Here is a 17,011-nt window from a genome sequence, read left to right on the forward strand (position 1 = left end):
TTCATGACAATACATGTATTTTATTTGATATCAGGAATGGGGGTTAGGGAGGGGTAAGTGGAAGAATGTGAGGGAGGAATGAGGCACAAGCCCCCAGTGGGGCAGACCAGGGAGGCTCTTAGTGCTCCTCAGGGTGGCAGCTCTCTCACAGGGCCTCCTGGATACTGACTGCCCCCTGATGGACCTCCCGGATGGCAGCCTGCAGAAAGTGCAGCCAGGCTCACAGCAACGCGTCCAAGAGAAGCACAAGAGTGCCCAGGGGCAAATCCAGCTCCATGTTGCAGAGTGCTGTGGTGTCCTGAGTGAGGGCAACCAGAGTATGCAGAGAGAAAATGCTTTGCTGTTCCTCATCGAGGTAGGCAAGCAATCAGGGAAACCTGAGAACCGGCTGTCCAGGGGGTGTCCCTTTAAGCACAGGCCTCAGATAGCCTCAGGCAGCAGCCCCACACAGAAAGTCCTGACCTGGTGCCCTGCTGGACCGGTTTCCTGCTGGCCTTAAATGTGATTCAGCATCCACTCAGCATGGATGCGCTATTTCAAAATAGTAAAACGCTATTTTGTAATGCATTTTGTGTGTAGACACGTTATTTTGAAATAACTTATTTCAAATTAACTATTTCAAAATAAGATATTTCAAAATAATGCTGCAGTGTAGACATACCCCTTTACTTCGGTGTAAACACAATAAATCTCAACAAATCCACGGGGAGGTAACTCTGGATTTACTGATCATTGCAATAAACGCTCACACAGGAATAATCTGAGAGTTCAATGCGAGGCAATGTCAATGAGCAATCCTTAGTTATATCATCATCAACTTAACATCTCAGGTCACATTTATATGCAATTTGTTTCTGGATCCACATCATAGATGTTTACCAAATTCTTTTCACAGTACTTGTTAATAATTAATAAAGGAACATACTCATTGGTTGTGGAAGCTAACCTTATCTTATCACAAATATGTTGTCCCTGCAAAGTACAGCTATGACAAACTGAACAGAAACTACACAGGAACCATTTTTTTAAGATCATCCAGCAGAACTGTAAAGAGAAATTAACACTTTGGAGAGTCATTCAGTGTGTGCGTGTGTGTGCGCGTGCAGGAGGCGTTATTTGTATCCAGATGCCACAGATGGTAGATTTTTGTTCATTTGAGACTATCTGAGAATTTATCCAAGACTTTTAAAAGATAAACTTCACAGCAAAGGTAAGAAAACATCTTCTGTGTTTATTAGTTTCAAATGGAATACAGATTTTATAATGGATTTTATACATAAATGAAATAATGTAACCAGAATCAATCAAAACTGGAGCTAGATAGTTTTAAAAATCTTTCCTGGGGTTAGAAATGGTATTTGAGAAACACATTGTTTTCCAGCTGTGTTCCCAGTTAGCTGTTAAATATTCTGCCATAAGGAACTGGATCTGAAATACATCTTAAAACCCCTCCACTAAGTTCAGGTACATGTGGGAACAATGAGCGTGGTCATACATTGTTCTTGTATTCACTTTTTCGCGTTAATGTAGGCCCTGAGCCTGCAACTACCGCTCCTAAAGATCAACAAGGTGTGTTTGCAGACGTTAGGAATTAATATATTACCGGAAGGCACTCAAGTACTATGGGGATGAGAGCCGCACGACAACCTTTATAGAATAGAACAGAACTGACCAGAAGATACAGAGCCCCACTGACTTCACTAAAGTTCTTGTGACCAAAGGGGTCCTCCAATATAGGCTTCAGTGCAGGATCAGAACCTCAGCATTCATTGTGTAACCTCTCTTTACATGTCTCAGTCTTCATTCATTTGCTAGTATGGCATTTGAGCTAAGCCTTAAATTCCATGTTTATTTTCAATTCACGCTCGTTTATGTGTATCAGTCCTGATTCTCCATTGTTCTGCAGCACCTAGTGTCATTCATCTCAGCTCACTTAATTAGTTTAATTAACATGGGTCCTACAGTTGACAGGTAACTGCTTTTGCTGTTATATATATCTTGGATTCTGTTATTTGCGCTCATACTTTATATATATTTGTTAGTCTGTAAGGACTACTCGATTTTAAAGTTACAGACTAACATGGCATAAAATAAAACACCCCTCTGGGACATTCTGAGTTTTTGTTAGTAATTCAAGATCTTAGGCATATATTTATACCTATATATCTAAGACCTTGAATCGCTAACAAAAACATACTCTAACTTTTAAATTGAAATTAAATAAATTGAAAAGTCTTTTTTGCTTGTTTGGTTATTTCAGTTGTCAGGACCTGATCTCACAGTTCTAGCTATCTTGCAAGAGGTAGCTACAGCACAAATACTTCCAGGGTGGGAGGGAGCCACAGACATTCTGTACATTCCTTTAAGGGCCTTAATTCTAGGAAGTGCTCAAATTCATCTGTGGTAGAAATTTGCCTTTTCCACCTAGCTATAATCACAAAGTCCCTACTGGTAATCAATATAGACCCTTTAAATACAGGCTCTTACTGTAACATAGCAAGGTACTGGATTTGTTCAAGAGAAATAAAATGGTCTCGACAGCCTTTTTTTCCTTGGGTAGTATTGCTTTTCAAAGAAAGGAAAAATAAAACTCCATTGTTATAGGGAATACATAGTGCTACTGCTGTGCTGCTAATTTGTACAGCATCCACAGTAAGGGTCTGCCTGTCACAAAGCAAGGTCTATTTAAAGGCCACAGTACTTTGTTACAGGGAGTAAAGGTTATGGGCACAAAACTGTGTCCTTTGGTCCTCAGCCTCTTCCTGAATACATGAGTTTAATTCCCTAAAGTCAAAAGTGTGTAATGACACACAAGCAAGGCCTCTCCCACACACTCCTTAAATAAATATTAGGGATAAAAGAAAACAAACCACATACAAATAGTACAAAACTGGGATTGCACGGCATCTCTACTTGGAGCTGGGGTATGATTCTCAGCTCAAGTAGACATATTTGTACTAGCTCTCATTGAACTACTGTACTAAACATAATACTGTAGCCATGCTAGCATGAGCAACAGCAAATAGTGGCATGGATTAGCTACCCCATAAGCATAAGGTGTGGATGAATTTATGCTCAGGAGGCTATTATTTTAGTAGATTAAATTGATGAGAGCTAGCATAAGTATATCTTTGAGAGCTGAGTCTGACAGCCTCATCTTTACATGTAGATGTGCCTGGGAAATGTAGTGCTGACATGGTACTCTCATACAGGACAATCCTTACCACCTTAAGTCTGCCCTCTTTGGGTATGTCTACACTACCCCGCTAGTTCGAACTAGCGGGGTAATGTATGCATACCGCACTTGCTAATGAAGCCCGGGATTTGAATTTCCCGGGCTTCATTAGCATAAGTGGGGAGCCGCCATTTTTAAATCCCCGCTGCTTCGAACCCCGTGCAGCGCGGCTACACGGGGCTCGAACTACGTAGTTCGGACTAGGTTCCTATTCCGAACTACCGTTATTCCTCGTGAAACGAGGTGTACCGGTAGTTCGGAATAGGCACCCTAGTCCGAACTACCTAGTTCGAGCCCCGTGTAGCCGCGCTGCACGGGGTTCGAAGCAGCGGGGATTTAAAAATGGCGGCTCCCCGCTTATGCTAATGAAGCCCGGGAAATTCAAATCCCGGGCTTCATTAGCAAGTGCGGTATGCATACATTACCCTCCTAGTTCGAACTAGGAGGGTAGTGTAGACATACCCTTTGTGATTCCAGCAGAGGTTTGCTTTTGGGAATGGAGATATTTGTCTTTCCTGACCTGAGTAAAACACAGAAAAGTAATATTAGGACACAGCTTAATGTACAGACAGCCTCTTTAACTGTGATTGCACAAATGCAGAGGAAGCTCAATGTGTCCTTTTGTCCCTGTCGGTCAACAGCAAGTAGTCTCAGGATCAATGACACTCCACAGAGCACACTAAGGTCAGGCCTACACCACATGGAAGATTGATGCTCCAGAGGTCAATCTTCTGGAATTCAATTTAGAGGGTCTAATATAGACCCGTAAACTGAAAGCTGAGAGTAGCTCCTGCTGGCATCTGGTATTCCTATTGTGAGGAGTAAGGGAAGCCGATGGGAGCATTTGCTCCCGTCGGCCTCCCACTGTGTGGACAGTACGGAAATGCGCTTTAAGATACATCAACTCCAGCTACGTAATTAACATAGCTGGAGTTGCATATCTTAATTTGACCTTCCGCTGTAGTGTAGATCAGGCCTAAAAGCCTAGTTGGATTGTGTGAATAAAAGATCTGAGTAGTGTTATGCTGGGGAAGTAAAGTACTGTGAAATATCCCCACATTCTCTTGGTTGTCTACAGGGGCAGAGATAGGGTTGTGTAGCTATCTTGTGTGGCAAGTGTCACCTTATCTGCACAGATGCATATAATACCAATATTGTACCCCTATCAGGACAGGGAGAAGAAGAAATATAGATGATATTGTAATTTCAGGGAAACAAAAGTGTTAGTATATTAGGGTACGTCTACACAGTAGAGCGTACCTCAAAAGAAACTACACAATTTGTGCTACACAAATTGCGTAGCTGATTTCAAAATAGCTCATTTTGAAATTTGGTGCTGTCTACAGCACTAATTTTGCAATAAATCACTATTCTGGAGTCTTCCTTAATCCTCGTGCAACAAGCTTTACAGGAAGCCAGAATAAGAAGCCCAGTATTTTGAAAGTATTTCATAATAACAGGTGTGCTGTTAAGACATGCAGAATGCTATTTTGGGATAACAGAAGTTATCCCGAAATAGCGCCACTGTGTAGATGTACCCTAACTGACAGGTGATCGGAATTTGTGTGCAGATGGATTGTGCAGTAGTAAGAGTAATATCAGTGCCTTTGACAATCATGTTTTAACAATGATACATTGTAATTTGTTTGGTCAGAAATTCTCTGGAAACATAACCAATATTAATTCATTATGAGTAGGCTAGGAAACACCAGATTTATTTGATAAATGTCAATAAACATTTATTTCACTGTACACACACAAATCAAAGAATAATATTTCATTGGAATTAATCAACATTTACCAACAAGCAAAATAATAACAATGCTGCTTGAGAACTTATGAAAATTTAATGTAAGGCTATTTACTTTGCATATTTTGGCAGCTGATACCTGTACTGACAATCTGTGCTCTTATGATTATAAAGCTTTATAAATGTTGAATATCAATGGCTAGTGTCATTAAATAATTATTGTTTCCCCTTCCTGTTGTGTTATCACCCACAATTTCTTACAATTCTGAAATGTAAATAGAGAAAAATAAATGATAGAAATGAAAGATGCATAAAAATTATTAGCTATCAAAATTACAAAACAACCCCCAAACTCAAATTCTGCCGAGCCTCATCATGAGGGAATAAAATGGGCTTGAACCTAGTGTGGGTTCTAGCAGAGGACACTTAGGGTGAGAAGCCCACAAAGAAGGAGTTGCAGACAACCACTATTCCTACAAAACCCACTATGCTGGGGTCCCAGAGGCAGCCCGAATAGCGTTCAAAGTGTGTGGTGCTGGCTGGAGTGGAAATGTAGTGAAAGCGCCTGGAGCTATGCTGATTAAACACATCCCAGGGATAGCCTCAGGCATGAATCAAACCCCATCCAATTATTTTAGAAGACATTTCTATGAGTGACTATAAAGTACTTTAATCTGACAGAACACTACCAGCAGCATGGCGGACGTGCTCATTTGGTTGCAAACAACTCAGAATTATTCCTCCCAGGTACTCACAATCCATTTTCATTATCGTTAAGGCACCTTTAATCTTCTCCACATATGTGTAGTACAGGTTACATAGAGACAGATGTTTAAATGTTAGAGTGATATAAAACCAGCAGCAACACCTTACTGATTTCCTTAACAATTCATGTTGGGTAGCTTCCTTATAACTATCCAATGACAACTGGATGCCTTTTTGTCCTAGGTTGCAGGAGAAAATGTTCCAATGGATAGCCTCCAGAAATTTATTCTGTTCACTTTTATCCTATTCGCCTCACTAACAGGTAGGACACTGCTTATCTGTGAAATAACTCATAATGGACACCATTTATAAACTAATTTTTAAAGCACTGTAAATATCTATTACAGTCAGTATCAACTGTATGTGTCACAGTAACTGTTAATAGTGCATGACTTCACCAGCTCATCTTAAAAGGGATTGCTTTATGTGTCAAGCCTGACTCCAATATGAAGGTGTTAGAAAGGGTTACAGTAAGGAGTGGGGGGGGGGGAGGCGGGGGGGCAGGGGAGAGGCATAGAGGAGTCAATGAAGCAGATGCCAGGAAGATCATGGCAAAGGGAAGACAGCAGTTACTTTAAAAGCAAAGTGTTCCCTCTTCATGCCCTCTCCAGAGGTGAGGGAGCTCAGCTCCATGCAGAGTTCCACCTCCTCCTGCCTCTTCGCTGCCTCAGGAAATGGCTCATCAGGCAGCAGATTTTCATTTGGGAGCAGCAGGGAGAGCTATATCTACCTGGGGACTGTTTGAGGCACCAGGCCTTTCCACCTACACGAGAAGCAACACCAGTACCTGATGGAACAAAAAAAATCCCCCAAGCTGAGAATCTCCTAACTACCTCTGCTGCATTTTTTCTACAGCACACTATTGTACATCTACACAGCAACGTTATTTTGGAATAACTGATGTACACCTACACAGCAACGTTATTTTGGAATAACTGATGTACACCTACACAGCAACGTTATTTTGGAATAACTGATGTTATTCCAAAATAACATAGCGCACATTTACATTACAAGCTGTTATTTTGAAATAATGTTGAGCTGGAGGACTTCTTACTCCGACTCATGGTAACCCTCATTTCAGGAGGAATAAGGGAAGTCCAAAGAAGAGTGTTCTTCCTTCGGCTTCCTGCTGTGTAGACAGAACCTAAAGCCGAGTTAAGCTATTTCGACTTAAGCTACACAATGAACGTAACTGAAGTTGCATAGCTTAATTCAACTTTGGCCCTGTTGTGTAGATGTACCCATATGTCTCCTGGCCGCTTTTCCCTAAAGGACTGAGAGGGGAAGCGACAGACCTTGCTACTTCCAACCCTCCCTCCCGTTCAGAGGAAATCCTCTCCTTGACAGACTCAAGAAGAACGAAAATGGCCATCAATGGGGATGAGATAAAGCACACAAGGGTTGTTTCCCTAGTAATACATTTACATGCTCACTCCCACTATGTTTGGCACCTACTTGGGGTCATAGACATCTTTCACACACATTTATTCCCTTATCATTCCTATGCCCTGTCTCTCACAGAAGACACTATTGACACATTTCACCTTATCTCACTCTTTATGATGACATAAAGCCACCAGAATTATGAAGCACCTCCTTCCCTCTTCAATCTGTTTTAACCACTGCTTACCTTCCTCACAGGGACTTGCACTTCCACAGCAGGCTAGCCAGTTAGGGGTGTAGGCCCAGGGTGACCAGGTTTACAAAGTGTAAACCAAGGACAGTTACACAGCAGCAACAGTGACCAGTTGATAAAATACAAAAATCAGCTCCATCTCATCTAAACTGAAGCCTTTCCTCTGCCATGAACTTCCTGCCATCTGTTGTCCTGACTCCTCTACTTTGACCCCCTACACACCTCATCCCTCCTACCTCCTGGGCTCCAGGCATTCCTACTCCTTCCTACGGTCTCTGCTCGCTCACTCACTGGGGCAGGTCCAGGTCCAAATCAGGTAGATCTGAAACTTCTCCTCCCTAGTTGTCATCACACAGCTTCCAGCCTGCCCAGCAGAGCTGTGTGTTCTTTTTTCTCTTGTTCACGCCCTTTCTCTTCTTTTAACCCTGCTTTAAGCAGCCACGCCCAATCAGCTGGCCCAAGCTCTTGTTTGCCTCTCCTTTCCTCCCCATCCAATAAATACATTCTGCCACAGTAAAGTAATTAATCCCCCACAAGTCAATTCTGCAAACCACTTAATGCTGCTCTCCTTCCTTAAACCAATTAATTTCTCCCCACTACCTGTCTGCAGGCTCCAGTGCTTCCTTTGGCACCATGTGGCCCATCTCTGCTCCTCTCCTGGGTTTGTAGAAACACTCAGCCCCCAACCAATCCTCCTTCTGCATCTAGTCCTTTTACTTCTATTTCTCCCTTCTCTATTATAAAAGGAGCAGTGGTTCAGAGCCTGCTCTTTTTCCTCTCATCTGGAAAGAGCCACATTTTCTTGTTTCTTAGTTTGGCTATGTCTAGACTGCAGGGTTAGATTGAGTACCGCAAATTGTGCATCTTTTTCTGATTTACTTTCAAAAGAGGCTTTTCTGAAATTTGGCATGTCTACAAGGCAGCAAATTTCAGAAAAAAGCTCTCTTTCGACACATCCCTTATGCCTTGTAGAATGAGGTTTACAGGGATGGCAAAAGAGCGCATCCGCTTTTTTGATTTTTTTTTGAAAAAGCAGGCGCGTTCCTTGGATGCGGCATTATTTTTCCGGGATACCTCCGGGATATCTCCGATCTCACCATTACACAAGAAACAGTTCTAGGAATGCTTCCTCTCTCCACCACCTGTTCTCACTGAGATTGAGTAGGTATTTTGGTGAAGGTGGAACAAATCCCCAGTGCTAACAGTATTGTGAGACTTCTCCCTTCAAACTGGGAAAATCTTAGTGAATCAGGACATCTGGCGACTCTTGCTGAGCCAGTAATTCATAAGGGCCTGTAAAACTGGGCATCATCTTACCAAACTAGTGGTGCTGTTCCAGTGATTTCAGAAAAATATGTTATTTCACATCAGCACAACAAAAGGTGCTTAAGAGGTGCTTAATCAATAACTGCATAGCATCTGGCCTTGAAATCATAAGAACATTAGAATGGCCAGACTGGGTCAGACCAAAGGCCCATCTAGCCCAGTATCCTGTCTTCTGACAGTGGCCAGAGAGACTGAACAAAAACAGGTAATCATCAAGTGATCCCTCTATTGTCATCCATTTTCAGCCTTTGACAAACAGAAGCTAGGGATACTATTCCTATCCATCCTGGAGAATAAATATTTATGGATCTATCCTCCATGAATTCATCTAGTTATTTTTTGAGCCCTGTTAAAGTCCTGGTTTTCATAACATTCCCTTTGGCAAGGAGTTCCACAGGTTGACTGTGTGCTGCATGAATAAAAAATTCAATTTATTTGTTTTAAAACTGCTATCTATTAATTTCATTTGGTGACCTTAGTTCTTATGTAATGGGAATTAGTAAATAACTTTTCCTTATTCACATTCTCAATACCTGTCATGATTTTATAGACTTCTATCATATCCCCCTATAGTCTCCTCTTTTCTAAGCTGAAAAGTCCCAGTCTTTTTAATCTCTCTTCAGATGGCACCTGTTCCAAATCTCTAATCATTTATGTTGCCCTTTTCTGAACCTTTTGCAATGCCAATATATCTTTTTTGAGATGAGGTGACCACATGTGTACGCAATATTCAAGATGTAGGCATAACATGGATTTATATAGAGGCAATAAGTGTCTTATTCTCTATCCCTTTTAAAATTATTCCTAATATCTGTTTGCTCTCATTCCAGAAAGCTAGAGATGTGTATGTAAGTTCAAAGTAGCATAACTTTTGACACTAGCATAGAAAAACTAGAAGTGCTGAGCCAAAGGCCCCCAAGCCTTGAAATCCTAGTTAGTGAGCTCACAAAGGTCCGTGTCTTGGCATCCTCTCAGCAGGTTGTAAGTGTTGAATTAGTGACATCACAGAGACTTGTCTCATGCCAGTCAATCAGCATCTAGTGGTGCTGAATCAGTGAGGCCCCGGAGGTCTCTGCTTTGACATCAGTCCAGAAAACGAGAGTTGCTGAGCAGGGAATAAATTAAGGCAGATTGTGTGTGTGTAGGGGCGTGGGGTGGAGTGTGTGCAGGGGCCGGGAGAGAGAAAGAGTGAGCTCTCACTCATCTGCTATAAAGAGGGAGCATTCTCCTTCTTTTCCATCTCCTATAGGGAGATAAAGGAAGACTCAGCATGTGGGAGAATTTGCAGTGGGAGATAAAAAGAAAAAGGAGGTGGCTGTGTGGGCTTTAAAAATACCATAACAAAGCTAGAAAAATGATTAACAAGGACATGGGAGTAAACATTTTCCTTCCTACCTCTTGCTGTAATGTGTCTTAATTTGTCAATTATCAAGTAGAAGCAGTATAATCTGGGGTGTAGGAAGCTGAAGGAGAAAGAGGCAATTTCTTCCCAGGTACCCAAACACCCATTTGAAAATCAGATTTCTCCCTGCCCACTCTGAGATGAAGAACAGGTGAGGACAGGAAAATGATAGTAAGAAGGGATGGATTTTGGATAAATGTTGGCTCATGAACTTGTTCACCATTTGTCATTGGCACTGAATAACTGTAAATAAAAAAACCTTTATATCTGAAGGAAACATAATATCTAATACAGTGAGTTAGTGTGACACAGTGGGGAGCAACCATTCATAAAACAATTAGGAATGCCTTTGGAAAAGGTTGGATGGCTGAATCACCAGCTACAGAAATGTGCCCTTAGGCTTAAATGAAATATTCTTCTTATGAACTTTCCCCAGTATTGATCCTTTTCTAAACATTTAGGGTATGTCTACACTAGTTCGTTAGTTTGAGCTAGGTAGGGTAATTAGGGCAACTGGAGTTGCAAATGAAGCCCGGGATTTAAATATCCCAGGCTTCATTTGCATATTCCTGGGCGCCACCATTTTTAAATCCCTCTTAGTCCGAACTCTGTGCCCGCGACTACACGCGGCACGGAATAGGTAGTTCAAATTAGAGATCCTAATTTGAACTACTGTTACTTCTCGTGGAATGAGGAGTAACGGTAGTTCGAATTAGGATCTCTAATTCAAACTACCTACTCGGTGCCGCGTGTAGCCGCGGGCACGGAGTTCGGACTAAGGGGGATTTAAAAATGGCGGCGCCCGGGAACATGCAAATGATATTTAAATCCCGGGCTTCGTTTGCAACTCTGGTTGCCCTAATTACCCTACCTGTCTCAAACTAACGAGCTAGTGTAGACATACCCTTACTGATATGCCGAAGGCAACGTAATGCTTTACTAGCCCACACCTTATCACACAAAAGCAAATGGACACTATGATTTCATGGATCACTGTGCATGGTGTAGAGCAGCAGTTCTCACAGTGGTCCCACAGCCCACCCTGTCCAATGCAGACCTTTCTGCAGACCACCAACCAACCAGCCATGATGACAATATTGGGGTTGAATTAGGGAATGCTAGTCTTGTGGGCAAAACACTCGCCTGAGTCTCAGAAGATATGAACTCAATTTCTAGTTCTTCCATAGACATCCTTTACCTTTGGCATGTCAGTTAACCCATCTGTTGAAAAACAGGGTTAATGCATACTTTTCTACTTAGGTTTGGGGCTCTTCTTGGCAGGGCTGACTATTATTATGTTTCTACCTTTCCTGGCACCATGGGAGCTCATATTTATTCAGGCTTACATGATCTTGTAAGACAAATAATAAAAGTTTAAAAAATAAAGAGAAGAAGCTTCTCTTTGAAACAAGAGGTAAATGACTGACTTTTGGCAGAAGATACTGGAGAAGGTTTTGTTCTGTCTAACTAGTCCTTAGACTCAGGAGGAAGGATGCTGCAAAAGTGGAAGTGGCACGTGGCCGCAACCTCCCTTCCTGAAGGAACAGACCCATATGCCGTCGCTTTGCCCCCAAAGTGTCCAGTGCTACTCAGGGAGATGTGGGTGCGTACATTGAGAGAAGTGTTGATTTAATATATCCCCACAGTAATTTAAAGCTGCCATAGGTGGCTCCCTGTTCAGTTTGCTGGTTTTGTGGATCCCACTTTTAGTCTCTCAATTGTGGCCAGACATAGGGAGCCTTAGTGCCTAATTTAGGGTTGAGGTATCCACTGTGTAAATCCTTTTGTAGGTCTTTCCTGTAATCCAGTGCTGGGCAACCTGTGTGGCCCATCAGGGTTCTATGTGACATATTATTTACCACTGTCTACATGCAGGGCTTCCAGATTCCGTTAGTTTCCATCCACTTCATTTTCTTCCTAGCAGTATTACTAAAGTGACACACACATAAATAAAGGGCACGTGAAGTGAGGTGCATGCCAATTTCACACAACACTGTGAGAGCCATGTGCTCTCTCTGAATCCAGTCAAAGCGCTGCTATGGTTCCGTTGGTACATCTTGCTAATTCTAGGTATGCAAGTGTAGTTAGCAAACCAGGAGACTGTCTTGGTTATGACAATTTTGCGGCCCACTGAGATGAAGGAGGGCCACTCATGAGGCTCACTCACTACCCTGGGTTGCCCATTGCTGCTATAATCTCTGCATTACTTTTCCAGATATTAATCTGAGTATGATATATTTAAATTCTGCTTCACTAGGCTTATGAAAAGTGTTTAGCTACCATTCGTAAATTATTTCCAAGATGGAAGTAGCACAAAGACAAAAACAGCTATAACTGCAAAATATTATGATAGATTTATTATTTAGATACCAGTGGGAGGTAAATTAAGACTGAAGGGATTACTGATTATTTTAGGATCCAAAAGAATACAAAGTTATATCAGTTCTGTGAAATATTTCATATCCAAATGAGTGCACAATGAACATTCAAAAATCATATACATTAGATTACTATTCAACATGCCATTGCCCCAGTGCATATAATTGAGATGCACCTCCACTTTTGTCATTCTGAATGCCGTACAGTGAGTTCTATAATGTACTTTTTGTTGTATAAGCCCCAGCTCTAAATAAGGGTTGAGAAGAAGTTTCTGTTAAATCTTCATGAACCTGCAATTGTACTTAAACTACAGATGCTGTAACCTAGAAATGTGCAGAGTAAAGCAGTGTTGAGTTTGGGTCCATGAGATATTATTCTGGAAAATATGTCTATAAGTTATCTACCAAGATGATTTTCCAGGTGCCCTTTCTAACTTTTAATGATCCCCTCTTCTACTGCTACCATATCAAGGGAGTAAGATCACTAGCTAAGGAATAAATTAATTGTATTACTAAATCCCTGCACACTGTGTTGAAAATCCATTAGGTTTTTAGGTCTGTTATGTAACTTAGGACTTTGGAAAAACCACATGTTTCTGGAGTGAATTCTAAAAATGGTTGTGTATAGTTTGAACCTCATGATAGCTATTAAAGTCAGTTTCAATCAATCAATCATCTAAAGTACAAACAAAGCCTTGAAAATTTAAACCTCCAAACTCAATATATCAAAATTGTAGAGATCCAGGGGACGGAGAGGGAAAAAAAGGGGTAAAGACTTTTCATACTTCAAAGCGTAACTAATAATGCCCTTGTCTATACTAGGGAATTATTTAAAAATAACAAGATGAGCGTCCACACTATCCAGCCCATTATTTCAAAATAAGGGACTGGTTATTTTGAAATAATAATTCCTGCTTTACTTGGGGTCTGTGTACACTACAGAGAAGATCAAAGTTGTCACTGTCTGTCTTCCAGAGTTCAAATTAGCGGGTCTAGGTGAAGACACGCGAATTCGAACTGAGAGAGGCGCTCTGGTCGATACTGGTAGTCTTGCTTCCACAAGGAGTAAGGAGAGTTGAAGGGAGAGTATTCTCCCTTCAACTTCCTGCAGTCTGGACAGTGCCAAAAGTCGAGTTAAGGTACTTCGATTTCAGCTACACAATTAACGTAGCTGAAGTTGTGTATCTTAATTCAACTTTATCCCATATTGTAGACATACCCTTAGGGAATAAGCTTATTTCAAAGTAGTTATTTCGAGAGTTATTATTTCAAAATTAGTTATTTTGAAATAATTTCCTAGTGTAGACATGCCCAAGTGGATTAGTGCTGTCGTAAGGTCACAGGAAAAACTCTGACTCAGAATGATTGACGGTACCGAGAATTGTAAAAGATACAGAAGATTTTTCAACTAACTCAGTAGTTCACTTCAGTAATGAGCAGAAATCACGATAATCTAATGGTTGTTGCAGTAAGGAAAGTGTATAGAACTGGTTAGTGGTCTCAGTCTGATTCCTAGTTACTGTAGCCATGCTGTTTTAAATGATGTCATCACCAATTGTAGTCTAGAATCCCTTCTGTCACTCATATGCAGAGATATTTAGGAGATTGCAATGCACTGGAAAAGTACAATGTTTTAAATTGAAACCTGTGAAAGCTGCAAATCTCCATAACAGTCTTCCATGAATATCTTTTATTTCCATGACTACTATTTCTTCCTGGAGGACTGAAAAAAAAAGTCTATTTTTCCCCAAAGGAAATAACAGTTTAAGAATTTGAGGTGTAATCATTAATATAACTTTCCATTCGATAAATATGTTAAAATTAACTGAAATATTGCTCATGGGTATGTTTTAATATATATTTTTATTCCCCCCATTAGTTTTCATAACTGAAAGTTTTCCTTCAACAGAAGCCTTAACTGTGCTCTGTAGTGACTTATGAAAAGAAAAAAAACCCGTGTCTTTAAAAATAAGTTTAATCTAATCTGGGATCACAAAAACTTAAAATGATTCAATTACATGGCTTTTGCTCATTGTCACTTCAGAGCAGAAGTCAACCTGTTTGGGTGCCCCAGTTGTGTGTTTCCATATGATAACTTATTTAAGTTCCTTTTAAATTTAACTGTATTTGTATAGTGACTGGATTTATTGGTTTGGGGATAATACAATATCCTTGCAATGTATTTGACCTTAATACTACTGATATGAAGTCAACCTTCCTCATCCTTAACTCCATTTTAACACAGATTTTTAAACTTAGGAATTATTAATGATAACGGGAGGTTTTAAGCTTTCTCCAAAAGAAGAATCTGGTATCACTCATTGTTAGAGATATCTTGCCACGTTAGATGATTTAGTGGTCTTTTCTGATATGTTCTTCAGATGTCAAATATACAAAGTATTTATGTGAAAAGTCCTATCAGGGCCAATTATTTTTATTTTGTAGTCTTGCTGAGTTGAAGAAGTGGGTTGTACCCATGAAAGCTCATGATACCATCTACATGTTTTGTTAGTCTCTAAAGTGCCGCCAGACTATTTGTTGGTTTTTAAGTTTTCCCAGTTACAGACTAACTCAGCGACCCCCTGAAGCTTTTGTTCATTCAAGGTAAGCCAAAGGCACCTCATTGACTTTGGGACTTTTATATTTACAATTCTTGTATATTTCTTTCCAGATTTTGGCTTTGATTGTTCTATTGTAAATGGCCCTGCTAATGCAACAGTCCTAGTTGGTTCAGAGGCTCGGTTTAACTGTACTGTGTTCAAAGGATGGCGAATAATAATTTGGACTTTAAACACAAATCCTGTTTTATCAGCAAGTAATGTTGGCGGAGCTATTATAACAATAGATCGCTTCACTCAACAAAATTATACCAGTGGTGATGAATTTACTTCAGAGCTGATCATCCACAATGTCCAACAGAATGATTCTGGAAAAATAGAATGCAGCATCCAAACGACTGATCCCAACAGCTATGCTTTTCTTTCTGTGCAAGGTGTGTATGCATTCTCATTGTTGTCACATGATTTTTATTAAATTGTACTGAAAAGAAATCCTTTGGCACATGGCCAAAATGATCACTTTGCATTTGTACCAACTTCGTGTAATACCCCACACCTGCTATATTTCTCATCTTGAAAGCTGGATTAGTAATTTCACATGCAGATTGGCATTCCAAGGTATAATGAAGCTGCTGCTACAAAAGACTTCAGTTATATTCACTTTTCTTGTAACAACTCTTATTCTTTTTGGTCTGTGTGCTGGAAGCCAGTATCAGTACTGTCAGACATCAGTTGAAAATAATCTCCTTTGGTCACATTCTTCATGGATTTTTTTCCTTTGGCGTTGCACATAAAACTTCTTCTGTATTTTATGTAAAAAGCCTTCCTACTGTCTGACCTAGGAATTGTCAGCCTCCACCCAGCTTCTTTGTGTTGGGTTTAACGTAGTGCAAACATTTAGTCTCTGAGTACGGAGGCGATACCTTGGAATGACTGCTGCCATACACTACAGCTACATCAGACATTCTCTCTGTTGACTTCTTCTAGTATCATTATTGTGAGAAAGTACATGCATCCCATAAAGTGGAATTTCCCTCCATCTACTATTTATTGGTCCAAAAAAGATGCCTGATACTAAGAGCCATCACCTTTCTATAAACATCCCTTGATAAATTCTGATGATACATGGTAGTTCAGCTGGTGCAGGAGATATTTCAGTGTGATCAAACAGTGTCACTCCAAAGCTTTCACTGAACAGATAGTGGAAAACTAAGTCTCGTTGTAAACCCAAACTGGACTACAGCATGGCCAGGAAGTTGCAATGACTCCACATTTATCTCATGTAAACAACACTCCTATGTTTTAGGTTTTCTATTTTATTTTATTTTAATTATTTTTTTTTACTGGCAAGTTTCAAAAAATGATTGATTTTTGGTAGAAAGAGATGATTTAAAATCCCCAAATAACACACCATTGCAGTTTAATATTCTGAAGGGTTTAATATTCTGAAGGAAGAAATCAACTTTTTTCCCCACAGTTAATGGATCTTTGTTCATTAAAAATCACAACTTGACAGTAAGAAAGAATGAAACAGTTGACATTGTTTGTGAAGCCTTAGGATGGGCTCCAGCTCCAAACATGACCTGGATGATAAATAATTCTTCTGTAGATAAGTCCAGGTATGTTACTAACCACAGTCAAGGATCTAATGATCTTCACAATGAAGTGAGCACTTTAACTTTGACTCCAATGGCCAATGAGACGCTGACTTGTTTAGCTGACATAGAGGCACTTCCTGAGCCCCAGAATTCAACTGTGACTCTTATTGTGCAAGACTTCCTTGCAGGTAAGTGAACATTCTTTATACTCTGACTTTTTGTTTTATTTTGAAAATCTTTTATTCCAGCTTAACGAATATGACACCTGCAAATGTAACAGAATCAAAATGGAGTAAACAGAAGAAACTACAATGGGATATTCTTGTAGGGTTAAATTCAGAAAATTCTCTTTATTTGGAG

At 40.3% G+C, this 17,011-nt stretch overlaps 1 protein-coding gene across 4 annotated transcripts in view; it reads left to right on the top strand.

Annotated features, from left to right (window-relative positions):
- The first annotated feature begins 973 nt into the window (after positions 1-973).
- IGSF5 (immunoglobulin superfamily member 5) overlaps positions 974-17,011 on the top strand; it is a 48,818-nt gene continuing 32,780 nt past the window's right edge. For 3 of the 4 annotated variants that reach the window (XM_006122366.4, XM_075912088.1, XM_075912084.1), the window contains exons 1-4: positions 974-1,210; positions 5,934-6,012; positions 15,167-15,487; positions 16,531-16,839. In XM_006122366.4, coding sequence (XP_006122428.2) covers positions 5,955-6,012; positions 15,167-15,487; positions 16,531-16,839 — 688 coding nt within the window. In that variant the 5' untranslated portion in view covers positions 974-1,210; positions 5,934-5,954. The remainder of the gene's footprint in view (positions 1,211-5,933; positions 6,013-15,166; positions 15,488-16,530; positions 16,840-17,011) is intronic. The other variant, XM_006122367.4, reaches the window with a different exon arrangement.

This window comes from Pelodiscus sinensis, chromosome 1, assembly GCF_049634645.1.
Source record: "Pelodiscus sinensis isolate JC-2024 chromosome 1, ASM4963464v1, whole genome shotgun sequence".
Taxonomy (NCBI): domain Eukaryota; kingdom Metazoa; phylum Chordata; order Testudines; family Trionychidae; genus Pelodiscus; species Pelodiscus sinensis.